Source organism: Peromyscus californicus, unplaced genomic scaffold, assembly GCF_007827085.1.
Source record: "Peromyscus californicus insignis strain IS unplaced genomic scaffold, ASM782708v3 Scaffold_3__1_contigs__length_106647218, whole genome shotgun sequence".
Lineage (NCBI taxonomy): Eukaryota > Metazoa > Chordata > Mammalia > Rodentia > Cricetidae > Peromyscus > Peromyscus californicus.
In genome coordinates, this window is record NW_026294551.1 from 55,538,715 (window position 1) to 55,566,072 (window position 27,358).

The 27,358-nt window shown below is 45.0% G+C and overlaps 1 protein-coding gene and 1 long non-coding RNA gene across 3 annotated transcripts in view; one reads left to right on the forward strand and one right to left on the reverse strand.

Annotated features, from left to right (window-relative positions):
• Positions 1-21,056, reverse strand: part of Myh13 (myosin heavy chain 13) — a 48,536-nt gene extending 27,480 nt beyond the window's left edge. For both annotated transcript variants that reach the window (XM_052758065.1, XM_052758064.1), the window contains exons 1-18: positions 20,810-21,056; positions 19,211-19,354; positions 18,964-19,120; positions 17,552-17,579; positions 17,351-17,462; positions 15,919-16,011; positions 13,548-13,611; positions 13,341-13,439; positions 13,136-13,239; positions 12,239-12,377; positions 8,469-8,587; positions 7,593-7,742; positions 7,320-7,490; positions 6,373-6,682; positions 4,012-4,085; positions 3,822-3,909; positions 1,461-1,578; positions 571-694 (exon numbers count right to left, since the gene is read on the reverse strand). In XM_052758065.1, coding sequence (XP_052614025.1) covers positions 571-694; positions 1,461-1,578; positions 3,822-3,909; positions 4,012-4,085; positions 6,373-6,682; positions 7,320-7,490; positions 7,593-7,742; positions 8,469-8,587; positions 12,239-12,377; positions 13,136-13,239; positions 13,341-13,439; positions 13,548-13,611; positions 15,919-16,011; positions 17,351-17,462; positions 17,552-17,579; positions 18,964-19,120; positions 19,211-19,354; positions 20,810-21,013 — 2,298 coding nt within the window. In that variant the 5' untranslated portion in view covers positions 21,014-21,056. The remainder of the gene's footprint in view (positions 1-570; positions 695-1,460; positions 1,579-3,821; positions 3,910-4,011; positions 4,086-6,372; positions 6,683-7,319; positions 7,491-7,592; positions 7,743-8,468; positions 8,588-12,238; positions 12,378-13,135; positions 13,240-13,340; positions 13,440-13,547; positions 13,612-15,918; positions 16,012-17,350; positions 17,463-17,551; positions 17,580-18,963; positions 19,121-19,210; positions 19,355-20,809) is intronic.
• Positions 582-21,008, forward strand: LOC128122463 (uncharacterized). Its single transcript, XR_008222441.1, has 3 exons — positions 582-784; positions 18,140-18,258; positions 20,896-21,008. It is a non-coding gene; the product is annotated as an uncharacterized LOC128122463 (long non-coding RNA).
• Positions 21,057-27,358: the final 6,302 nt, after the last annotated feature.

Consider the following 27,358-nt stretch of genomic DNA (forward strand, 5'->3'; position numbering starts at 1 on the left):
CCCAGGAGCCTGGCTTCAGATGGAAACTAGCCTTTAGCACTCTCTGCCTCTCAGCTGATTTATCTGTTCAAGGGGCCTTGAGTATTTAGCGTGCCCTTGGCCTCCTGGGACCTTTGCTTCTTTGGCCTCCCAAGGACTCAATGAATTATGAATGCCTCCTTATCAACTCCCGCATCAGTTATTGTGATGAGTCAGTGAAATTTGTCTGGATGGCTGTGCACAGGACACACACACACGCACACAGTGACTAGAAGTCCTTCCATTGGTTGGGATTACCCTTCTCAAGTCAAGACCCTGGAGTCTGCCCTACATTCTATGTACTCTGAGCCTCTTTTTTCCCCTGTCTAGGGCACCAGAGTCCCCTGCTTGCTGCTCCATTTTCTAGCTTATGATTCTTGCCTCTTCAAGATCAACACAGAGCCAGAGCCCCCAGCCACAGTTCCAGGGCTGTCCACAGTCGGCCTGGGCTGTGAGACAAGGTTGGTCAAGTTGACCAGACACAAGACCCTTCCCTCTGATTGGCTGACTAGCTGCCAGGGTTGAGGGAGTCTCCAGGCCATCTGTTCTCACCTTGGTATGGCCGAACCGGAACTGCTCCCGGTCCACATCGATGGAGTTGAGGAGTTTCTCAGAGGCATTCTTGCTGTCAATGAACTGCCCTTCTGGGATGGCACTGGCGTTAAGGATCCGGTACCTAGGGAGAAGGGACGATGGTTTTGACTTCTCAGGATAGCCTTGTACCTGAGACCAGACCTTCTAGAACCTTCTCTCCAGTCTTAAGACCGTGAGTACCTTGCTGCTAGTCTGGGAGAGGGGGGAGTCCAGGGGTAGGTTCTAGGGTGTGGTGGAGTGAGAGAAGCATGGAGGAAGGAAGATGGGCTGAGCACACTTCTCAGAAAATTTGCCTTCAGAGAGGGTTCTTATCTGACCTGGAAGAGCTTTGGATTTAGCTGCAGCTCGGAGATCTCATCCCTCCTACCTCTCAAGGGCTCTGGACTTCCGGAAGGAAAGAGGTGTTCTAGAACAGTGGATTTCCACTGGCAGATTTGGCTTTCAGGGAACACCAGGTAATTCCTGGTATTTTTGATGGTCACAACACAGGAATGTGGTATGTGGTTTGCTGTGAACATCTTTGGGTAGAGGCCAGAGATGTGGCTAGGATCCTCTAATGTACAGAGAACTGCAATACAAAGGACCATCTAATTCCAGATGTCCATCACGATGAGACATCCTTCTTTAAAGTGACAGTCCGGCTAGGTCTGACTACAACTGATAGGTCAGTTAGGGTCCATCCCAAGACTCACTGTGGACGCGGGGGGGCATCCTTTTGGCACAATGAAGTCCAGAAAGCCTGAGAGGCTTATTAGCGTACCAACTGCTGAGGCCAAGGGTGCTTTGGATGGGGTGTGTGTGCAAAAGTTGTCCTCAAAAGAGATAAACACACGGAAGAAGTGACCTACCGCTGTTTGAAGTCAGCATAGAGGATTCGGCTGGGGAACCCTTTTCTGCAGATCCGAATGCCCTCCAGGACCCCATTACAGCGCAGCTGATGCATGACCAAGTAGTGGTCCATCACACCTGGGGGGGAAGTATGGGGGGGGACGGGAAGTGGGTGGCTTTTCATTAATTTGTCTTTGATGATCTAAGACACCATGAACTTAGACTTGAGTGTGTTGAGATCAGCACTAAGCGGGGTGACTACAACTTGTATAAGCATCACAGAGGAGATGCCCCAGTCTTCTGGGAGACTCCAGCACCCCAAGGCCATAGGAAGGAGATCTTTATTCTGCCAGAGGCCCTGTTTTAACTAGGCTCCAAAGAAAGGCAGGGGTGTGTGGAAAGGCCCTGGGGCTTCTTGTTAGACAACCTGAAGAGTCTTCCTTCCCATCTCTGCTGAGGTGAAAATGTCAAGTGTGCAGAGCCTGAGGAGCCAGATAAGAAACAAAATCCACGGTAGGGTGGGAGGCTCAGTGTGGGGGCTGGTGGCCATTTGCTCAGCACCTGCCTCAGGAAGTAGGGTCTGGGTAGAAAGTGTGGGGCCAGTGGGACAAGAGAGGCCTACGGCCGAGATGCCATTGGCCACTCTTGGTAACCAGCCTGGCCAGAGGGTTAAAGGAGAGATACAATGGCTGTGGTGATTTCTCACTGTAAGCGCCCTAAGTTGCTAGAGAGGGGTACAGCTAAGACTGTCTTGTAGAAATTTCTAGAGTGCCTACAGGCGTTCCTGCTTGCTCCAAAGAGAGATCCTTATAACAGTTTTCACAACTGGACTGGCGCTGTAGCCCCTCCCACACAATGATTATCATCGACGTGTGACATTCATTAACAACAACGATTCATCTTAGTTGCCTTAAGCCAAACTCTGTGCAGCTGGCAGCTACGACACCAGACAGTGTGGACACAGAACGCTGCCATGGCAGCCCAAAGGTCCACTAGGTGGGGATTCCCTGCAGAAAGATTGGTTAAGACCAAGGAGGAAATATATCTATTAGTATTCCAGAAGGATCTGGGAAGGAAACCTTAGACATTTGTCTGGTCCTCTCCCTCTTCCAACACTTTTGTTTCTTTCCTTTTTGATGGCAATGGCTCCATTTTACTGATATTTTGAATAGAAAATAAATTTCAAAGACTCTTAAGACGCTCATGATCCAAGGGTGCTGTTAGAATTTCTCTTCCAGCCTTGTCACAAAATGAAATATTCCTTTTGGAAAACTTCTGACATTTCTACTTCGTGGCTATATTACAGAAAAAATTTAAATATACAAACAAACTTTCTCATTTCTTTAAAAAACTTATTAGTATTCATTTCTCTTGATTTTATAACATGCATTATTTTTGGTTTATATTTTTCATTTTCCACATTTCTTCTTAGTATAGCCACTGATTTTTAATTTTAGCAGATCTACAAAACATTGTGATTATGCATATTAATGAGGCACAGGATATTTCAGTCCATGAATGTGATTCCTACTAGTTCAAAACCCAACGGTGTTATTTACCAACTGCATGAAAGGGAGGGGGACCTCCTGTGCCTTGAAAAGTGAAAAATTGAGGACATGAGGTGTGAGTTGAGGAGATTTATTGTAGATATGAGGGAGAGCGTAGCCTCAGGCATCTGGAATGGGGAGAGAATAGCCTCAGGCATCTGGAGTGGTCCAGACTGAAGATGGCTGGCAGACTGAACCAGGCCATGAGAGGAGAGGGGAAGACCGAGAGAGGAAGAAAAGAAAGAGTGGGGAGAAGATAATACCTGGGAACACAGAGACCAAGAGGACAGGTAGCCAATTGGCTGGGTTCCATAGGCACCCCAGAAGCTGAGGGAAGGAAAGTGAGGTTCAGGTGCTGGAGAGGTTGAGGGTAGTGGGTGGGGTGAGAAGTGCTGAGAGGAGCCAGGACTCTCTGTAAGAGGTATTGGCCAACAGACTGGTAGCCACCTGTCCACTTTGGTATGTTAAATAGGCACCTGGGGCATAGGTTAATGGAAGAGCTCATAGGTCCCTTTGGCCAGAGATAAAGAGAATGACTCCTTTTAGCAAGCAGGAACTATCTTCTTAAAAGTCAGGGAATGCTGGCTTTTGTCTAAATGCTAGACTTTGGGAAAAGGAATTTCTTGAGACCTAACATGTCTCCATTTCTTTATTTGTAAAAATATAGAAAACAGTCACTTCTACTTCATAAAATGTACAATTGAGTGAAGCAAGTAACAGGATCAAAACCCTAGCTTGTGGTATGGAGCCCCATGGACCCGAGTTAGGTCAGGGCTGTAACTCCACGAGAGTCCTGCTCTCTTCAAATAATGGCTAGCCTGGGTTGTTACTCACCAGGAGTCTTGGTCTCGTTGGGAATCAGGCAGCGTACAAAGTGAGGATGGGTGCTCCTTAAGTTGGTCATCAGTTTGTTTAAATTTTCCTGGAACGCAGACCAAAGCAAGCATGTTTCTCTTAGCACACGCCATTTCACTGGGCAGAGAAACAAGTGCCTGAGGACGGTCCCAAGACAGAAACCACATACCCTGAACACAGCCGACACCGTCTGGAAAGAGGAGCCCTTCTTCTTCCCTCCCTTCTTGCTTCCTGCAGAGTCACCTGCAGAGCGACACATGGAGCTGGGGTCAGGTGCAGCGCAGGGGGCCCAGAGCAGGGTCTGTGCATGCATCTTCTCAGCCCCGAGACAGGAGTGTTGGCTGCACTGGCCCAAAGAGCCAAAGTTCTGTTGGACTGTTCTCAGCATATGCCTATGCCACTCAGATTTGGGGACACTCAGCTTTATCACCGTGCTAATGGGCTGGGGTGGGATGTGGTGACATTTAGCTGGAAGCATAATACACACTCTTAGTGTAGAGGGACAATCCTTTCCTGCGGGACTCTAATTGACATCTAATCAAATGGGTTGAGACATTCCTTCTCCATGATTGGCGTCTCCCTCATGTTCACTCCTTTTATTATCAATTAATTATTTTTGGATTTTGAAACCAAGTCTTGCTATTTTGAGACCAGTCTTGCTGGATTTGAACTTGCAGCAATCCTTCTGCCTCAACTACCCCAGGGCTGGGATCATAGGAATAGGCCTCAGTATCCTGAATCTGCCTTCATGAGGAAGAAACTGAAAATAACAAAACTATATTTTTTTTTTCAAAAAAATTCTATAGTCTATTTTCTTTTTCCTTTTCTTTTCTGGGAGAAACAAGTTAATACTTATCTCAGTTTGAAGTCCATGCTGTTTGGTCCAGTTTTAAGAATGGCTCCTTTTTCTATTTAGTCTCTGAAATTTAATCATGATTCACCTTGGGGGAAAATATTCTCTCTCTTTTCCTCATTCTCCTGTCACTTGTTGCTCCCTGTCCCCAGGGCTTGGCAGGAATGTTTATTTGGGTCAGGGAAGAAAGGGCAGAAAGCCTTTTCTCAGACACATATCCACCCACAGCTTCTTTAATAACGTCTTCACATTGTCTCTAAGGGAGGCTACCTTAGGAGACAGAGGCACCCTGGTCAGAGTCAAAGAAAATCATTCCATCATTCGAGTTTAACCTCTGCTCATTTATTATAATTCTCTGCCCAAAGTGTAACTAGACATTGACTTTTTAAAATTATGTCATTGTCTACTGAATCTTGCATGCATTTTAAAATCAAAGAAACTAAATAATAAATGTATGCACTTAAATGGTCAATACTTTAAAATTGTATCTTGGGCAATTGTTTAATGTGCCACACCTATTAGTACACTGAATGTGAATGGACTGGGAACCTTGGGAATTGGTGGCATCTGCTGTATAGCTACTTTGGGGACAACAGCCTCTATGTGTAATCGTTTGGATATGTAGCCCAAATGATTACACATAGGGGCTGTCTGTGACAGCACACTCCTGCATCCTAGTACTTGGGAGTTTGAGGCAGGAGGATTGCAAGTTTGGGGCATTCTGGGCCACATACTGAATCCTAGGCTACCTTGAACTAAAAAGTGAGACCCTGTCTCAAACAAGCATGGTTACTACATGTCTATGGCACCAACTGGAAAGACGCTAAGACACATGTGACCATGCATTTTCATTCCTAGGTATATATTCATGGAGCTGACAACAGATAACACAGAAATCTGCATATACACATTTACTGAAGCCCCAGCCAAAAAGTGGAGATGGCCCAAATACCCACTGAGAAGACAGAGACAAAGTGAAGAATATGCCTGCAGTGAGATATTATTGTCTGTAGAAAGGAATCCAGAAGTAATACTTGCTGCAGCATGCACAAACCTTAAAAACATTAAGCCCGAGTGAAGGACCCTATCACATCTGATTCCATTTCTATGAAATTTCCAGAAAAGGCCAAACCAGGTTCTAGCCAGCCCCAGCTACATAGGGAATTCCCCAAGCCCATAACCACTTGGGAGCTTATATTAAAGTCTTGGTATTATCCCCAAGTGAGGTGACAGATAACCTGGCCAACTTTAAGCAAATAATTGATAGAGACAGAGGGTAGATCAGAGGTAACCAGGACCTAGGGACAAGAATGGAGAGAGATTGCATATGGATTATAGGGGTGATTAAGATATATTTAAACTAGATAGTAGTGATGATTGCTCAATATTACAAACATTCAAAAAAACCCACTGAACTCTTTAATTTTATTGTATTTCTGCTATATCTTAGGTTTAAAAAACCATTAAACAATAAAGTATTGACTACCTTGTCCAGTTTACCCAGTTTAGAGTCCAGTTTACCTCCATGGAGCTCACTGTTTTAAGAGGAACATTGGGAATATGAGGAAGAAAAATGGAGGCGAGAGCCTGAAGCTCATGTTGGGCTGGTTTATCTGTGAGGGGCTTTAGGGTATGAGTAATTACACAGAGCTTTCCACAAGGGAAAAAGCATCTCACCTGCTTCTGCACCAGCATAGTTGGAAAAGAGGAAGGACAACAGCTTCAGGGAAGACTTCTGGTACAGCCCCACCACCGTCTCATTCAGGGGGTCCTTGTTCTTGTCCAGCCAGCCGGCGATGTTGTAGTCCACGGTCCCCGCGTAGTGTACCAGTGAGAAGTGGGCCTCGGCCTTGCCTTTGGTGGGCTTGGGCTTCTGGAAGTTGTTGGACTTTCCCAGGTGCTGGTCATACAGCTTGTTCTTGAAGGAGGTGTCTGTTGCCTTGGGGAACATGCACTCCTCTTCCAGGATGGAGAAGATACCCATCGGCTAGAAGGAGGATGACAGAGATGGTGTCTTTATAGTTAAGAGGCCATGCCAGTGGCTCCATGGTTGGAGAAAGCAAAGAGAAATCCTTTGGTGCCACCATCATGGTATTAAGAGCGCAGGCATGTGAGTTGTGATAACAAGGCTCCTGGTATGTTTGATGCGGTAACAGAATGGTGATAGATACCAAGAATGGGATCTTGCTGGATAGATTAGTCTGAAACTAGTAATGCCCCTGTTTCAGATTCCCAGGTGTTGGGATAACAGAATGTACCAGCGTGCCCAAGCATGGAAGTCCTTTGTAAAAGTTAATGTCATCCCTTGTTTTCACAGTAACTTCCCACTAAGAATGCCACTGTCCCTGGTCTCTCCTCTTTGAATTTTGGGTCATGCCACACTATGCATGCTGGGATTCCACTGACATGCTTGTCATCTTGTATTTTAACCACTCAGGCACCACCTTAGGTGTGACAACAGTTCTGAGTGTTTTCTGAGTCTCCCTCTTTCCAGGCTTATCCTCTCTGCAAAGGGGATGCTATCTGAAGGGGAGAGGGATTAGAGATGCCCATCTATGAGCAGATAAGAGGCAGGGGAGCGAAGCAGGGGTGCATACCATGGAGGAAAGGAGGAACATCCCTACCTTCTCTATAAGCTCAATGCAGGCAGCCAGGTCCATCCCGAAGTCAATGAACTCCCAATCAATGCCTTCCTTCTTGTACTCCTCCTGCTCCAGCACGAACATGTGGTGGTTGAAAAACTGTTGCAGTTTCTCATTGGTGAAGTTGATGCACAGCTGCTCCAGGCTGTTGAACTGTGTGCAGAAACGAAATAATTTAAGTCTGAAAAATCCCTGTGAGTGAATTTGGAAACAGAGCTAAACAGAGTAAACCAGTCATTTGCCTAAATAACTCACATCAAATATCTCAAAGCCAGCGATGTCCAAGACCCCGATGAAGTACTGCCTGGGCTGCTTGGTGTCCAGCTGCTGGTTGATGCGAGTGACCATCCACAGGAACATCTTCTCATAGACAGCTTTGGCCAGGGCACCCACAGAGTTGGTCACCTTGAGAATGGACCATCCATTTAACATTCATATTAAATCATTATTCCACACTCATTGGTTGTATTAAGTTGAAGCATGAAATTGACATCATGATGGTCAAAAGTAGCTGCATGTTGACAATTTCACATCATTCAGCATCTTATTAAATATTTCTTGAGACATCTGTCTAGCTCACGATATTCTCCTTTCTTTAAGAACAATTCCACTAAAAACATGGTTTCTTAACCTCCATGGTTAAGACACATGACAGCCCTGGCCATGCTTCATTCAATCAGAGGAGAGGCCTTGATACAGGTTGGATGAGTTAATGTTTCTTGATAGAATTTGGAATTGGGATCAAAAGACAGTGGTCTGAATCTTAGGTTGAAAGTGGAAACGTGGAGGTATAAGTTGGAAAGGGACTGAGGGACATCTCAGGCAGGAGGGGTGGAGGGAGCTTATCTGGCAAAGACACAATAAAGGAGAGAGCTGATATAGCATGTGGAACCCCCCAAAGAAAGCGTCAGAGAGAGGCCGCTCAGCCTTCACTTCCTGGGTACCAGCCCTCACCTAGTAGGCATGCCTGCATTGGCATCCCTTGGGTCACCCCTGAGATCTAAGGATAATTCCCACCTTGATGTTGAAGTCAGTTTCGCACCACTTTCCAAATGTAACTAGAAGGATGCTGCGGACATGGTTGAGATAGCAGGCCATCTGAGTCAAGCAGATTCTAGGGATCTCTGTTACCTGTTGGACGTTCTGTCCTTTGGTGACATACTCGTTGCCGACCTTCACTCTTGGACAACACAGGCCTTTCAGCATCTCTGCAGAATTCAGTCCCATCAGGTATCCGGCTTTGTCAGCCACTGAAGGAAGAGGAGACATGGTTGCTGGACAGAAGTCGAAGCCTCCTGGCTCTCGGGTTAGTCCAGGCTCTTCCCAGAAACATGTCTCATGGTCCTTTGTGATGTCTCTATATTCTCTTGTGTTACCAGGCCTGGACTTGCCTGTAAAGCTTCAACCCATAGCCCAGGGGCCTTTTGTTCTTAAGAACTCCCAATCCATCCCCTAGATGCAAGCTTTACAAATAGTAAGCTTATGTTTCTCTTCCTTTTTCTAGATATTGAGGATATCATCCAGGGCTTTGGGATTGCAAGTGCTCTTCTACCGAGTATAGGCCCAGACAATATGTTTCTTAACTTATTTTTGACCTATACTAATAGTTCAGCTTCATTAATACGTTAGTCAGCCGGGCATGGTGGCATACTCCTTTAATACCTGAATTGGGAGTCAGAGACAGGCAGATCTCTGTGAGTTTGAGGCCAGCCTGGTCTATATACAAGTTCCAGGCCTGTCAGGACTACATAAAGAGATCCTATCTCAAAGCAACAACAATTGAAACTACAAAAAAAAACCCAAATCAAAAAGCATGTTAGTTACATAGCAACACCTGTGGGTCCCAGCAACTGTGAGTTGAAAATACTAAGAAAAAGAGTTACATCTGGGCTGGTTAGATTGCTCAGCAAGTAAGGGTGCCTTCTGCCAGGCCTAGTGACCTGAGACTGATCTCTAGGACTCACACAACCAAAGGTGAGAACTGAATCCTTCAAGGTGTTCTCGGACATCAACACATAGACTCAGATGTGCAACTCTACCATACACCCCCAAAAGGTAGAACTTAAAAAAAAAAACTGTATTGCCAGTCACGGTGGCTCACACTTTTAATCCCAATACCTAGGAGGCAGAGTCAGGTGGAGCTCTGTGAATTTCAGGATAGCCTGGTCTATATAGTGAGTTCTAGACTAGCTAGGGCTACTTAGTGAGATCCTGTCTCAAAAACAACAACAAAACAGAACAAACAAACAAACAAAAAATTGCATCTGTACTGAGCAATATAGCATGACTGTTTACATTGTACCAGATGTGAAAGTTATTTAGAGATCATTCAGGGTACGTTGGAGGGTGTGCATCAGTTGTACACAAACACCACCACAGTTTACATAGGGGAGTCCAGCTGCAGAGGGCTTTAGTACATGCTGGTTAATTTCTGCCCGCTTGACACAAACTAGAGACACCTTGGAAGCAGTGACAAATGAGGCATTGCCTTCATCGGATTGGTCTGCAGGCATGTCTTCTGGGCAATCGTTTTTCTTGATTGCAAATTGATGAGGAGGGCAGAGCTTCCTGCAGGGGGCGCCACTGCTGTGCAGGTGATCCTGGGTTGTCTAAGAAGGGTAGCTGAACCTGAGTCTGGAATGACACCAGGAAATGGCTTATCCCCATGGTCTCTGCTTTAGTTCCTGCCTCCAGGTTCCTGCCTTGACTCCCTGCCTTGGCGTCAATCAGTGGTGGACCAACCTGTAAGCCGAATAAACCCTTTTCTCCCTTGAATTGCTTTTGGTCATGGCTTTATCACAACAACAGAAAATGAACTAGGGCCCGGTAGTTGTAGACAGTCAGTCCTTGATACCTAAGCCTGGAAAATGCCAAATGACGACGACGACTATATGTTCGTGTCATCAGTGGACATGGACTGACAGCAGCTGAGCCCATCAAGGAGGCAGAGAAATGCTTCTTTCCCAGGCAGACCCTTCTCTGGCTGGGACTCTCATCTTGTTAACTGGTTATGGAGACAGGTTCATTAAATTCCAGGGCAGTATTTGAGAAGTACTTTATCAACAGCCACATGCACACCTTATTCTGCTCAAACTGTCGCCTCTTCTTGCTCTGTCCACTTACGTGGATGGGACCAGTTATTCACTATTGTCACTCTCATCCTTGATAAACCCATGTTCACTTCACGCCCTCAAATTGCTGGCCTTTGCTTTGTTTCCAGCAGCTGTGGAGCAGTACAAGCAGCAGAGTCTGGACTCCAGGATCAGATTGCCTGGCTCCAGACTGGACTGCCAGGCTCCAGATTTTGTCTTTGTTTCTCCATGCTTTAGTTTGTTCATTTGCAAGACTGGGGACTAGTGACAGTGTTGGGGTTCTAGGGTTATCAGGGGGCATGCCTGGTGCTTGGTGAGCCTCCGGTGGATGACTACTTTTGACACACAGATTGGCACCATCATCATAGGTGCTCATGCCTGACTATAGTTCCCCCACTGTCTTTTTTGTCAGGGTTCTTTCTGCTGTAAACACGAGGCACATGATTGCTAGGGCAGGAAGAGGTCCAGGGACTCTCTCAAGACATGTTTCTGTACAATGCACACTTGTTGAGGATCCTGGTGCATTTTCTCCAAGGTTCCATGCTTGAAGTTAGGCTGACTGCTAACTGATTTATGCCCCTGCTACTTGGAGTGTCATTGGTTTATGTAGCTTCCCAAATGTAAATCTGTCACACATTCTTTTTTTTCTGTAGCCAGAGTGGATCACATCTCTTCCTCAGTTCTCACTGCATTATCTCTCTTGTATCCGTGCTTACCACAGTGTGTCTGCCTCTCTCCCCATCTTTCGGAATCCTAACCATCCTTCACAGTCCAATTCACTGTCCTTTACTCCAAGAAGCCTTCCACAGTTATCCTGGGTGACATGTTTCCTGTTCTGAATTCTGTTTCTCTTCCCACCGTATACCACTGAGGTAGGCAGGCATCTAAGATGGCTTCCAAGACACGTGCCCCTGGTGTACATCTTGTATAATCTTCCCTTGTGTGTGAGTGGGATCTATGAGCATGGCGGGCTGTAATACCCACAGTAATGCTACTGACCAGATGGTTTAAGTTGACAAAAGGGAGATTAATGCAGGCAGAGAGAAACAAATCAGGTGAGCCTTAACAGCACACCGATAAGGTCATTTAGATCTTCCTAACCTTGAAGTCATATCTACAGAGCCTTCTTGATGTCTCCAGGTTTAACCAACCCAATTCACACACTGTGGGGAGGGAATCAACAGGTAGGATTATTAGGGGTGACCCACACTATTCACCCCTTTATTCAAGGAATTTTTAGGATGCACATGAGAGAAGAAAGGGCCGAAGAACAGGCCACACGGGGTGGTGTGAGCTCTCTAGCCTGTCCTCTCTTCCCATTTCCTTCAGCTTCACTTCTAGGATTTCTATGGGTAAGGTAGAGAGCAGCTTCCATCATTTGCCAGTTTTTGGTTCAGGGTCAAGTTTAGTAGATGTCGGAGTGGGAGGGCCCGGAGGAAGAAAACTTGACACCATTTTTATCAGAGGTTTTTCACATTAGGTCCAAATTACCAGGACAGTGTCCTGGGCATTCATGTTAGTACACATCAAGAGACAGTGATGTTCACTTAGCAATGGTCTAATAGGTCACTCATCAAGTCCACCTTAAAAATGGAGCAAACTTCAATGGTGAGAGCTGATGATGATTTGACATTATAAGTATTAAAGAAATGAATGGACTCATTAAGGACATGAACCATGAGTCTTGAACAACTCAAATTCAGGGTGTATAATTTTGGAAGAGCAAAAGGGTTTATCTCACGTAAGCTCAGACCACATATGAACATAGGAGGGGAATCAACTCCAACCCACATCCTCGGGTCCAGTTACCTTCGGTGCCATCCGGCTCAGCCTGCTCCTCTCTCTGCTTCTGTTTGAACTTCATGTTCCCATAATGCATCACGGCCCCCGTCAGCTTGTAGATCCCAACTTTCTCCTCTGGGCTGAAACCCAGGATGTCAATGGCATTCTAGAAAGAAGAAAAGGAACTCAGGGATCCTCTTTGTGTATCATATGAAACAGCATTTGCTCACATCAGTGGATGGATGAGGGATGTGTCAAGTTAAAGGCTAAAATCCAGTTTTAAGTATGTTTGTTTAGGTGAATGGAGATTATGGGAAGAAAACGAGGTGCTTATTTTCTCTCATCAGATAAGATAAGAGCTTTCTACAACCTTTACCACTCCATGTAGATGGGTTATTTTCTGAATGAGTGGATTGGAAACCACTGTATGGTACAGGAAGAAGACCATTGCATAGACAGTGATGGAGAAATAGTGCCCCAAAGTCTCAGTGTGTCATTGTAACACGGGAACCCCAGTGTCGTCTGTCATTTAGTAAATACACTACAGAAATTAGACCTGGGAGGGAAGGTCAGCAGAGGTATTACCAATTTTCAGATGAGCAAAGGACAGATTTTTGTAGAGATCCCCTTTTATTTAAGGTATTTGGATAAGGTGCTATCCATATGTTATCTTATTAAGTCCACATAATACCTTGTAGGTTTATAGATGTTTTTATGTAAGTACTCGTGTGTGTGTGTGTGTGTGTGTGTGTGTGTGTGTGTGTGTGTACATCCTTCATGTTCATATACCTTGTAGATATACAGACTTATGGGTGAAGAAGTAAGTAGTATCTCTGGATCCCCATTTTCCCATGAGCACATTAAGATGCCTCTAAGCTCATATACTCCATAATGCTCTACGCAAACAAATAAGCACATGCTTACATCAGTCGCCAACAGCTCCTCGCTGTCATCGATGCTGGCTACTGTGACCTCTCCTTGGCTCACGAAGGGGAAGTCGAAGGGGTTGGTTGAAATCAGAAGCAAGTCTGTGAAAGAGGAAGGTGTTTGAACGCCTCAGTCAGCACTCAGTCTCAGTACTGTTTCCACTGCTGATCCAGAAGCTAAGGACAGCATCCCCGGAGCTTACCAATTAGTTCTGGCTTCTTGTTTGACATGATTTGGTAAAAAATGTGGTAGCTTCGTTCACTGGATAACTGGAATGTCACTCTGGATTTTTCCAGAAGATCTAAAGTAACAACAGTGACAACAACAACAACAACAAAAATCATGAGCTTGCAGGTTCCTGCGTGATGCCTTTAGCTGAGCATTATTTCTGCGCGTTGTGTGGACTCACAGGTTTCGATGTCCGCTGACGCGAGCTTCCCTGTGGCTCCAAAGTGTATCCGAATGAACTTCCCCTGTCCAACAGCAGGTTGACAAACACGTTATGTTATTGATGCTGCCTCTGATTCTCTGAGAGGTGGGTAGGAAGTGGGTAGAGGTACGTGGCTGGGAGTGACATCAGAAGCACAAACACTTCCTTCCTGTCTGTGTCCCTGACATCCATGTCCCTAGGCTGGGTCATCCAAGTCTATGAGAATTCTGCCCTAAGTGCTGATCCTGTTCCTGCATCTCTGGGGAAGCCCACAGGCTCATTTTCTGACTTACCTGCCTAGAACCACATCAGTCTTGATTGCCTCCTTGTTATCATCATACCTGGCTTCTCACACTCTTCCTAACACCTTAGACTTTGTAGCTGTCTGTCTGATTTCTGTTTTGCCTCTGGGGTCTACTTCCAAGGTTTCTCACCTCAGTTTTACTTGCTGTTTCCTAACAGCAAATCCACTTTTCAGGCCCAGACTCAGGCCAGCCTCCCTGGCTCCTAAATGAACAACTCAGGATCTGTGTAATTCACCTTTTTTGATCTCTCTCTCTCTCTCTCTCTCTCTCTCTCTCTCTCTCTCTCTCTCACACACACACACACACACACACACACTCAAAGCACTATATATCAGATGTAAAATAAACAAAACATTGTATATTATTTATATGACATATTTATGAACTTGCATCTATGTATAATTTACAATAATAGCATGCGCACACAATATATTTACTCCTTTCTTATATTATCTACTTAGCTGATCCTCTACCACACTGTGAGTGAATTTGAAGGCAAAAGTCATGGCATATTTGTTTCCTTATACCGTCTGGAACGTGTTCAGTCCTCAAAAGTTTCTCAAAATGTTATGACTAGTCTATGAAATGTTAGATAACTCTTCAGTATTCTTTAACTTAATGGAAGACAACATAAGTCGTCCCTTAGCCTATAAACGTCTGGATGGTAGAAAGTCGACAGACGTGATTGTGAGTCTGAATCAGGACCAAGTTAAGGAGACATCACAACTAAGTGGGAGTACCAATTCAGAGTTCCCAAAGGCATTGTCTCCTCTTAAGGTCAACACAATAACCAGCTTGATCCAGGTGTAAATAACACATGTCACAGACACCCTCGTGCTTAGCCTGTAACCAGGAAGACAGGTATGCATGGGGCAGTGAGCTGAGTTCAAGGGGCATAGCCAAGGAAGGAATAGTCAGGGCTCAGTGCCACAGTCTCTGAGAGATGCACCCGCTTTCTACTCAGTACCCATTTGGTCTCTGTGGGAAGATTATGGGATGCTGAAGTTACCCAGCTAGAGAAATGTGTGGAATGCTCACGCACTTTCGTAACTGGGAGCCTTTGGTAAAACTTCACCTCTGAGCACTTGTTCCCCTGGCCGAGGAAGTTAAATGAGGGAATAAATGTTTACTTATTCATTAGCATGGAAGTAAATACCGCTTTGGCTGAGCTAATCTTTAGTAAAATTCTGGAAAATATCCTTCAGTATTGACAACACCAAGCCACTCTCAATTTCTAATCTCTTCTCACTGCCTTCACTGGTTGCCCCTCCTCCCAGGGCCTCCTGACTTGGAAGAGGTCAAGTTTGCTAATTTAGACTCTATTAAGGTTTCTGTGGCTAAGTCAATCAAGTTTTGCATTTAAAAGTGCTTCTAAGCACTAGTCATGACTTCGCTTGCCTATTACCCCAGCACTGAGGGTCAGAGACAGACTGAGCCTGAGAGGTTGCTGGCCAGGAGCCTAGCAAAAATGGAAAGCTTTGCCGGGCGGTGGTGGCGCACGCCTTTAATCCCAGCACTCGGGAGGCAGAGGCCGGCGGATCTCTGTGAGTTCGAGGCCAGCCTGGGCTACCAAGTGAGTTCCAGGAAAGGCGCAAAGCTACACAGAGAAACCCTGTCTCGAAAAAACCAAAAAAAAAAAAAAAAATGGAAAGCTTCTGCTTCAGTCAGAGACCCTATTTTGAGGCAATAAAAAAAGAAGATAATACCCTGCTATAGCCTTCTCAAATGTGCAAATGGACACACAGAGAGAAATTAAACACGTTCTTCCACCTACAGAGATCACTTTGGCCTTAATGATTCCTCCTAACGTGTGGAGTATGAGTACCTGTGACTCAGCATACTGTGAAGGGGTCTTCCATGGTTAAGGACAGACAGTGAAACCCTCCCTTTGCCAGGAATAGGCCAACACCTTCCGAATTAATTCCACTTAGCCCTGTTGATCTGAATTGTAGGACTAAAGCTCAGTGTATCTAGCAAATTTTCCTATCTAGGATTTCAGGGAAGGGTGTAATTGGGTGGGGAGTTGAAAACTGATCTGCGCTTACGAATCTGGAGGAATTGTCATTCCTCACGGTCTTGGCATTTCCAAAGGCCTCCAGCAGGGGGTTGGCTTGGATGATCTGATCCTCCAGTGTTCCCTAGTAACAAGCAAAGGGAGGAAAGTCAAGAACTTCAGACTTCCTTCTGGGATGGGTGTTTGGTGACTGGAAACTGTGGGTGTCTGGGCAGAGTCCTGGGAGGGATGACACCCCTGACTAGTGGTCAGGGCTGGTGTGTGGACAGCCCACCTGGGGGAGTCTCATGGTTCCCTTCTGGAGAGGCTTTTGATTCCAGACTGGAATGTATTCCCCTCCATTTCAACATGCTTTCTTTTCTACTGATGCTTTACTACAAACGGTAGGATTTTTGAATACCCACTTCAGCAAGAGGAGCCCACCTGAGACCTAGTCACTTGGAAATTCTATGGTTAGAGCCTCACCAGCCTTCTTAAGAAATTCTCTGGGTAGTTCTGAAGTGCATTCCCTCTTGAAAACCCATAGTACTCCTAATCTTTCTCTAAAGGGGGTGTGAAGTTGGTCAAGATCGCCCAACTGTTGCTGATGGAGCTGATGCTAGGCAGATCTCCAGGTCTACAATGACAGTACCAATCCCAGTTGTGTCTGAGTGTGACTGTGATTTAGGCAGAGACATGTACCTTGAACTTCATCCAGTTTCCTGGTACAAACTTTCTAAAACTCTTGGGGTCTCTGAGGTGATGTGATGTGGTGTGATGTTGTGTGGTGTGGTATGGTGTGATGTGGTCTGGTGTGTGTGGTGGCTGAGAGCTGAAGCCCCAGGACAGGGTTTTGTATGGTTAGAAAGTTGAGCTGGTCACTGATGGCTGACTAATGGAAAGGACTAATGGTAAGGATCCCCTAACCAAAGGAATTTGGAAAGCTTCCAGATTGGTGAGCCCAGATGCTGGGAGGTGGCATGTTCAAAAAGGGCACAGAGACTCCAGATTCCTCTTCCCATACAGTATTCGTGCATCTCTTCCCTCTCAATCAATACATTTAAGGGATATAGTTCTTGAGTTCTGTGAGCCACTCCAGCAGCAGAAGAGAGAGCAGGGACTCTTTACTTATAAGAAGTTGGTTCAATGTACATACAGGTAGTATGGACCGGAGCTTGTGAGCCTGAACCATTAACTTATGGGGTATGATGCTATGTCCCCTAAGCTAGTGTCAGAATTAAATTGAGTTGTAAGATCCTGATGGGCCTTCACATTGAACTGGAGAATACTTCGGTTATAGAAAAATGTTTATACTTTTGGTATGAGAAATTTTCTGTATAAGAATACAAAGGGACAAAAAAAAAAAAAAAAGCCTGTCCCATTGGGCTATCTCTGCTGAGTGTACTTCCTTCATATCCTTGGCATTCACTTAATATTGGAGGTATATTTATTCCAACAAGCTTTTGGTGCATAATACCCCTCACCTGCATTTTGCCTGGCTGCTGCTCTTTCTTCTTATCTCCCGTGACTGCAATTGTGGCAAAGTACTGGATGACACGCTTGGTGTTCACAGTCTTCCCAGCCCCAGATTCTCCACTGTCAATTAAAAAGTAAATGGGATAAAGGAAAGTGGAAGAGAAGGTGTCGACTTCGAAGCCATCGTGATGTAAACGTGGGCTACTCACGTAATCAGGATGGACTGGTTGTCTCGATCTGGAAACACAGAAAGAAGCAAAACCAAACTCATAAGTAATAGGTGGGTTTAAAAATGAGCAGCCCTGCGAGGAGTCTGAGAACACAGCTCTGACTTTGCCATTTGCTAGGGGTGTGGTGTAGGCCTGTCCAATCATTGTGGGAGAATTTATGCAGATTCTCTGAAAGTGGGATGCTGGAGCAGTGAGTCCCGCAGTGTGAAGGGTGTCTATGTCTGTAAATCTGAGCTCCTTGCTGGCATGCTCTTATATTTCTTTTAACAAGGGAAGCAAGCCTTGGGTCCTATGCTGTTGGGAGGCCATAACTTTTAGCTGATTGGATGTCATCTCAATTTCTTGGTCTTGATTTTCTACTTGCACAAAGGAAGACTGATTTTCCATTTATGAAGTGTGTGAAGAGAATTGTAGCACTCTAAAATTCATATATCGAAGTCCTAACCCTTAGAACCTCAGAATGTGACCTCATTTGGAATTAAAATGTAAATGAGACTCAGATATTATTAAAGATATGGTCAGACTAGAACAGGCTGAGGCTTAATCCACGTCTCTGTGTCCCTGTAGTGTAGGAACAAATGAAGACATATGCACATAGAAAGAACACCAGGGGAAGACAAAGGCGGAGTAACCTAGGAACAGAGGCCCAATAACATGGAAAATAGCCTACAAACCATGGAAGCTGGGTGAGCACCCTTGAACACATTTTCTCTCATGATCCTTATAAACATATTTCTCATTAAGATGCCCAGCTTCTGGCATTATGTCACAGTGGCCATGGCAAGCTAATACAAATAGTGATGTGTGACTCTTCCCTTTAAAACGTGTCAATTTGGTTAATATATAGGGAAGAAATTGAAGAGTTGGTGAGTACTGTAGAGGTTTGTTTGATTTTTATGGGTTTTCTGATCATGGCTGCTCACTTCCTATGTCTGTGGTAAGTCAAGTCAGGTGAAAGTTGAGTGGACAAGTGACCGTAGGCATAGTGGTGTGGCAGTGTTAGCATGTGTCTATGTCTTGGGAACGATCAGAGGAGTGTGCTATACCCCTTGAACTTTGCATTCCTTAAGTGGTTGGTGGTTAGTGTGTCTTTTAAGTGTCCCCTTAGTGGGGTGAAGTGGGGGTATGGAAAAGCAGAGTCCTTGTCTTCCACAATCCCCCTGAATAAGTTCAAGTTTGGAGTACCTCAGCTAGGACCCCTCCCTGGCTTTGCCTGGACCATGACTACTGTAATGAAAGATACCACAGCCTTGGTCATTCACCCCCAAGTCATTTGATGCTCCCAAGTTCACACTGACCACTGTGCTGTTTAGATGAGTGAGGTCTCCAAAGGGCCCAAGTACTTAGCCAATAAGTGACTTACGATCACATGAAAGCAAGGGCTCACTCACCAGTCAGCATGAACTGGTAGGCGTTGTCAGAGATGGAGAAGATGTGGGGCGGGGCCTCCTGGCGCTTTTTGCCTCGGTAGGCCGCCACCACCTCAGGGTTGTACACCGGCAGCCACTTGTAGGGGTTGACGGTGACGCAGAAGAGGCCCGAATAGGTCTGCGAGAAATGGGAAATTTAAAAGATTATGGATCTTGTTTTTCCTCAGAGAGCTAAGTGAAATAGAAAGAGGTCAAAAAAAGCTCTCACGTAGATCATCCAGGCTGCGTATCGTTCTTTGAGGTTGTACAGCACTGCGGGCTCGTGCAGGTGGGTCATCATGGCCATGTCCTCGATCTTGTCAAACTTAGGGGGGTTCATGGGGAAAACCTGGTCACTGTTTAGAGTGAGCTCCTGGGTAGAACAAGGAAAAGCAAGTGATGGGTGCAGAACCAATGACCTGTGCTCTCCCTGGGGACAGGTGGCATGCTGGGATACTGCAGTGTGGTCAGGGCATTACCACAACAACTTGATGAATCCTTTCCACACCCAGAGATGACCTGGCAGTAACTTTCCTTGATTAACCTGATTCTGGTCTGGTGCTCCTAGGCATCCTGGCATTGTGTGTGCCAGGAAAGGGCATCAGGTGTGTAAAGCTAAAGAGAAGTTTGGCCCTCAGAGTTGCCAGATGGGGCTTAAGGTAGCCAAAGGCAAGGTGAGCTGCCTTGATATGACCTGTTGCTCTGAGTGCTGTGATGAGACAAAGGTTGGGAAGAACTTTTCTCATGGGCTCTGTGCTTCCCTTCCTCAATACTCTGCTTATGTGGGCGTCTTTGCAATATCTTCATCAGTGTGGTCTCTAGAAAGAAACCCCCAGAGCCCTGCCCAGGTGCCCCCTCTCATGCCCCATTTCTTTTCACCTGTTTCTTCAAAGCTCTGATAATTGCTTGTATCTCTGCTGTCATAGTTAAACATTTGGACAGGTATGATGGTTCGTGGTTGAACAGTATTTGGAGATAATTATTGAATCTCACCTCTCTAGGTTGCTCCCACCTTTGCTTCCTACTCAAGCATATAATTGGCTCTGCGCTTCATTCTCGGGAGACACAGAAAGTAGGGCAGGAGAGGGAGAGAGCCGAGAAGGTTTGCTGGCTTTTATCCTCCTAAAACTGAAGCTCTTAGGGGAGCTTTGGGGTTAGCGGAAGGAGACTCGCTGATGTGGGCTGAAGTTCATGAGGAAGGAAGGCCTTCCATCCCAATATCTGAGCCTATAAAGAGACCCCCAAGATAGCCCACAGGGAGAGAGAAGGTCTCTGCATCCTGACAGTTTAGGGACTAGCACTCACTTCTTAGGAGATCCACCAGAAAGGCAGTGAGTCCAGGTGGGCTCTCTGTAAGATTGTGAAAATGGGGCACAGCTCTGAAGGTGGGGAGACCCCCAAAATGGCTGAAGACCAGTTTTTATTTTCTCTATTTCAGTGAAAAGGAGCTAGAGCCAGAGGTTTAGTTCAATGATAAGACATGTAAACAAGATCTGTTGGCTGTGCCTACGTTTGAACTGGTATACATTCCTGACACACAGCCCTTACACTAGATGGCAAACTTTGGGGAAGCGGGAACCACGACATGACAGCAGAGGTCTGATGTATGTCCAATAAGGATTGAACTGAAGAGTGCACTGTGATTATCCACTCTAAACCAATGGGGGCCCTGGAGCTTACTCTGTAAGAGCCCCACCGCCTAGAGCTTGTATTGAATTGACCCATCAGGCAACAGGCAGCATCGGATGGTTATGGCCCAGCATGCAATCTCTAGTAGTTCACTCCAAAGGAAAGCAAGGATGCTTCATTATTAAAGACCAACACTTACCCGGTCATCTAAGGTCTTGACAATGACTTTGTCATTTTCCCTGCTCTGGATCATGCCTTTCACATACATTTCTTTATCATCCACAGCAAAGCAGGCTTTCTTAGAGTCAAAAGGGCGATTCTGAGCCTCGATCCTCTCCTTCTCTGGCTTTCGGAGGTAGGGAGCAGCTTCTCCAAAAATGGCCATCTCAGCGTCTGAACTCATGACTGCTGGGGGCTGAGAAGACAGGGGGACTGGTGAGGCTTCAGCTTGGGTAAGTACTTCATCCTCCTCTGCTCCATTATTGCTATTCAGTCGGGGGTGGCGGGGCAGGTTCAGAGGCTCTTGGAACAACTCTACCTTTTGAGAGATGTACAGCCAGGCCCAGGGAGGGCATTAAGTGGGCAAACTCAAGGCAGCCACACGTTTGGTAAAGAAGGCTCCAGTAAGCACCTCCTAAATGACTCATCCTGCTTGAGCCCTGTGACCTGAGTGCCATGCCCTTATGTAAACGTTGGAACAGTGTTTGGAATGGCAGTGATTCCTAATAGAGAATTCGTACAGCTCGGTGCTAACACACTGATTTGAATGTAAAGATTCATTTCACTTGTTTAGGTAACAAGGTAATTAACAGAAGGCACACTGGCCCAGTGCAAGCAGTCCAGACTTCAACATGTGTCAGAACCCTCCAGGAACCAGTTAAAGTAGAGAGCTGGGTCCCAACTATCTATTGTAGGATTTAGTGGGCTGAAAATAGACATTTCTTGCAGGTTTCTAGGTCACGTGGCTGCTGTTAGCCCGGAATGCTCTCTCTGAGAGGCGTTGCCACGTGGTCTTCTTGGTTTAAGCCCTCAAGCTGTCACACCAGGGGTTTTTCAGAAAATAGAGAATCTCCGACTCAATTGAGACAACCCAGGCAGAGCCTGCATTATATGAGGATTCTCTGGGGAGTTCTATGCTTACAGAGAGAAGAAGACCGGGCCTAGAACAACTGTTTAAAGTCCACTTGTGTATAGCACTATCAGATTGGGAAAATGTTTAATTAACACTCACCTTAGCACCCACTGCATAATGTGTGGGTACATATGAGGTCCCCCCATCTCCTGTGTCATGCTTTTCTATAGTTATCTCTCTTCTTTGGCCTTTCTATGTGTGTATTTTCTCCTCTTTCAAGCTAGAAAACTCACTTTAATGTCTGAGCTGTGACCTTGTTCAAGTCACTTAAGTTCTCTGGGCTCCTGCCTCATCCTATTAAAAATGAAGAAACAACTCTTGTCTACCACATCCAGGTGTAGCATGGACCCACGACTCCCTTTCCTCCTGTCCACTTCATTCCCTCTCCATCTTTTCTCTCATCTCCTCTGTGTGTTCCCCCAACACACACACACACACACACACACACACACACACACACACACACACACGCCCTTCCTTTCCTTTCTCCCTCCTCTTTTCCTTCCCATCCCATTCTCCTGTGACAGAAATAAAATATAATTAAAATAAAATGGAATTAAGTACACACACAGCACCCGTATGCATCTTCCTGTATGTCTCTTAAACAGCTAATGTTTTAATACCTTTTCCACTCTATGTTGAAAGCGAGGACAAGCCCATTCCAGTTCTCTCTCCCTGTTCCACCTTTTGGGAACTACACTTCATTAGTCACTGTTGAAATATCCTTTCTGTGATTCTGCAGATGCCGCCTTTTACGGGGTGAAGGATTTGCTTAGCTCTGGGCCTTATTCTGATGAAGTTTCGCTTTAGTTTTATTTTGGCCAGTGGCTCCCTTAAGCTAGCTGTGGCTCGTGGTTAAGATTTAATGGGAAAAAAAAAACTGGGATTTAATATAGTATCCACAAAGAGGGCTCCCAGGCTCCCAGCCATCATGCTGCTTTAAAACAACTTGGTTATTTCCTGGAGAATAAAAAGAATCATAATTTTTCCTTCCATTTCCCCGAAGGGAGCCTCCACAGTTGTGGCTTAAGTGGGTTGCATTACGGCAGCAGTTTTCCAACTTAGTGGTCTTAGGACCCCTACATACTCTTGAAATGAAAAATGCAAGGAGGTGGTATTTCTAATGTGCACCAGATGAGAAATGAGAATTGAGAAAAAGTATGAATTCTTTAAGAGGTACTATCAAATCCCTTATACATAACGTATTTTTGAAAACGGTATTTTTCAAAACCAAGAAATTACAGAGAAGAGCAGCTCTCTCTTCCACTTTTGCAATCTCTTCTATGTCTGCTTAATTGTCATGTCTGTTGTCGGATTGGCTAAAGTAAATGTAAGTTTTTAAGAGCAGCGCCTTACGTCATAGTATAATTTAAAGAAGGAGAGGAACTACACTCATTTGGGCCTGTCAAACTATCGTTTAGTTATCTTTTCAGATAATGTAGTTATTATTCTTCGACACTTACTGTTTTAAACTTGACAAGTGGTTGAGTCTCAAAGGTGTCTTGCAACGTGGAACCTGAAACCATCAATATTTTATTTGATTACATTAGAACACACTGGTCTAGCTTGCACTTCCATTTATTTTGTTTTGAACCAGAGTAACCCGGGCTAGCCTCCTGCCTGGGTGGCAAAGTGCTTCACTACCAAACAACTTCTCCTGCCCTTAAGTTCTGTTTAATAGACGTTGCAGGTTTCCCATTTCTGCTGCCTGGGTGCAGGTGGGAAAAGTTAACAATACCTGGTGGCTGAATTATATTTAATCTTTCTAGAAAAAGTAGACTTCCCCTTCTAGGCCTCAGATCCTTACCAGTTTTCAGATAAAGACTCTGTAGCCCACCCCTTTTACCGGCTGTAGTCCAACTGTAGCTCGAGTCCCGTGTCTCCTCATTGTATCACCTGGGTGAAATGACTTGACTCGGCAATATTCTTTTACAGGTGTGGTCGCACACCTTCCCATACAACTTTCCCCATTTCTGACAGATTTGACAGACCAAAGGTACTTAGCCTAAAGTCCTTCTATAACTTTAGGATGATCGATTGCCATCCCAGCTCTTGATAAAGGAAAGAAAACTCCAGCTTCTTCTGTAAGATGACTCTGCCCCGGTCCCTGGCTGTTCTGTGCTCTTCGTAGCTTTACTGTCTCTGTGCTAAGTGGACCCAGTTACATCTTCATCTGCTTCTTCCATAATGTACTTCTGCATCTCCTTTACTGTCCTAGTCTCTGTACCCAAGTGGACTCCTGTTAATCTCATCAAGTGTGATATCCAAACCACGTGTCCTCCTCCTCTTCCTCCTCCAGAACGCCCTCACCTCCCCTGACCTAGGTGTAATGGCTGAGGCGGTGACTGTTCATTGGCAGCCAGGTCACTCCGCTGACTCACCACTCACTGCCCAGCAAAGTCCCTCAATCCTCCCCAGGCATGCGGTTGCTAAGTCAAATCCTCTCCCCATATTTATGCAACCGAGGGCTGAGTCCCAAGTGTAAAACCATTCATTCTTGCCTGGTGAATGTCACCTCCTCAGATCTGACCAAATTCTCTTGGTACATGACTCACAGTGGCCCCCGAGCTCTCCCCTCACAGGGTCCCTTAATTAGCCTTTTTCTGTTCTTTCAGCATGACCAGCTCCCACACTGCATAGCTGTGCCCTTTCAGCCACCCGCTCTGTTCCTGTCTCCAAGGGCCTTCTAATTGAGATGTTTGCCCTCCCACCCAATCCCCATTACCACCCCCGAGTGCTCCTCTGTTTGCTTTGGGTGTACTCTGTCATTGCCCTTGACTTATCCCTCTTCTAGAAATTTCTCAGCCAGTTCTTGTTGAGTGGTCATAACTCAATGATCCTTGGCTCTTTTGCTCCGAGTGCATCTAGAATTATCTCTAATAAACAAACTTTGGTTTCATTTCTACCTTTGAGTAGGTTTGAATGAACTTTCCTTGTTCTTCCCTTACTGTTTGTGACAGCGGCATGGCTGTGTGGATTCAAGGCTTAAGACTGTGCCTAAGGGTCAGCCACAATTAGTCAATCGTGTAAAGAGTGAGTCTTGGGTGTCATGTTCTCGGTCTACGAGGTATATGGACCTAGAACTTGCATACCGAAACTCTGTTCTTGTGTTCAAGGCATTTCTGAGCACAGTAAAAACACAGGAAGCTCTTCTTCCTTCAGTCAAAGTTGTGATTTTGTAATGTCACCTTTAAGAATCAATACTCTAGTGATCAGTCTCAGCTCACTGATTTCAGCTTCTTACATATGTGGCAAGGTTGAAAATGTGTAACATGGTGTTTGCTAAACTCAGTGACTGCCGTTATGACCAAACCAAAAGTAAACCTTACCTTCTTGGTTCCCAGAGTGACTCTCAGTGTCCTTCGGGAATGGGATGTCCTCCTGAGCCTGATTCAATAGAGCCAAAGCAAACAGACAAAAAAAAAATGACTACAAGAATTTTTTAAAAATATAGAAAATATGTTTATTCTGATTTGTGTTTATGTATATGGACACACATTGGAGAGTGTAGGATGAAAAGAAATTTTCTAGTTTGTATATTTTGATTTTGGGTTAACTTATCATTCCCCATGACTGTGTAATCATACCACCTTTTTATTTATTTATTTATTTATTTATTTATTTATTTATTTATTTTTGGAAAGAAACTTGTGGATGTGGAAAGTGGCATGTAAGTTCCTTAGGAAGTTTAACAAGGATAGAATGTCTCTGACATACGAGAGTTCAAAATTCAGTGAAGGTCAAGAATATGCTGAAATAAATCTTGAACCAGGAAGAGTAAGAGACAATTCCATGAGTCTAGGTAAACTGTCCCGGAAACTTGTATCTGGCTAGGGGGCTATGTCCTCTGGGGAATGATCAAATATTGTAAGCTGAATGGTTGAAGCCATCTCAGTAGGGAGCTTGGGCACACTCTCAAGTCTCCTGGGGAAAGTGGAGATGGGACTTCCAAAAAGTCATCTAAGGCCAGAGAATCCCGAGTTTATGAAGAACATTACCATTTTCAAGGAGTTCTCTGCAAAATTTTAAATATCAAACCTGATTTCAACAAACTTCCCAGTTACCGAGTACTGCTTAAATGGAGCCAGAGAAAATGTCATGAAATGGCTCGTTGCAGGAGCAGTCAGTCAGGTTTTGATATGCTGGTTGCTTCCTTTATTTTCAAGTCTTTAATAAGCCTCAGTTCTATCTCCAAGTTCACAGAAAGTTTTCAGAAGCATTAACTCATATGCCGAATCCTTGGCTCAAGAGATGTAAGATGCAGAAGTAAAGCCGGTTCTGTTAAGTAGCTACTGAAAATTCTTTGGATTTTCACTCCTTTCTATAAAATGATACAGGTGTACCAGAAAAGCCTCAGGATTCCTTTCAGCCCTTGGAGTCCAAGACAGAAAGTTCTCAGGTAGAGATGATAGATAGCCTGAAATCAAAGCGTCACGAGGCTCCAAAAGCTAGAGTCGCCAACACGGCTGCTACTGTACTGTCAGACTAGACCCAGTGAAAATCCACAAGGTTCCCCATGCAAGACCAACACACAAACCAGTCAGTAATAACCAGGTTAGGATGCATCTCAATATGGGTTAACAGTCAAACAGTACTATGGGAATTTTTGCCCTGCAATCGAGATTTAAGTCATCATAAAACCTCCAAATTGTTCAAGTTAATCACAAAAGTTAACACACATCGACATGTTGTTAATCTATTAATTGAATGATGTGGCGTCTACCTAAAAAAATCAGCTTTATTCTACAGGTGAGTTTTCTTTTTTTGTCTCCTAATTGTATGAAATTTTGTTTCTTTTCCCCTTGTAAGATCTTCTAGAAGTACAAGGACTTTGGCCATGTCACTGATCTCATTAGTAAGGGCAACTGCATTGCCCTTGACTGGTAACCCAACCAGGTTAATCACCACTATGTGGGAAAAAAAAGTGGGCACTTCTGAGTGCTTACCTTAGATGCTGCGGTCGTAGCAATTTCAGGAGTGTGGCCCCCAGCTTTCTTTATACTCCCAAATCTGCCAGCCTAGCATTCTACCTTGGCTCTCTTTGGGGGATCACCATTTACTCATTAGATGTAAATGCGTCGTAGTCCTGATCTCTCACTCTTGTTGAATTACTTGGATAAATGACCAGTGGAGGCTTTATTATGCCAAGTCAGCTGCATAGGGATTTTGACGTTGGACACAGATCTTGGAGACTTAGAGAGTCCTAGGGGCTGAGTGGAACTGGAGCAGAGTGTGCTAAGAAGGTCAGGGAAGGGCAGAAAGCTTCTCCTGGTCATTTGTTGTGCCATACATGATCAATAGCATGGGCAATAACCATACCTCATTTAGCTAACATGATACAGGGTGACCTTCACGACCAGCTTCTCATGTATAATTTTAAGTTTGCCTCTTTTTTTTATCTTTGTTTTGCTCTTTAAAATCTGCTATAGATTGAGAAATGGATTCCAAAACTAGCATCAAGTTAAAACAGGAATAAAAGAGTTTTGGGTGATGCTGTAGCTTCCAATGAGAATATATGATAAGTCCTATGGTCGCTTGAGAATTTTTTGGAGGATGGTGGTGAAGCGTAAGTGATTTTGAATATGTGCAGCAGTTCGAGTCCTTCCCAGCAGCACA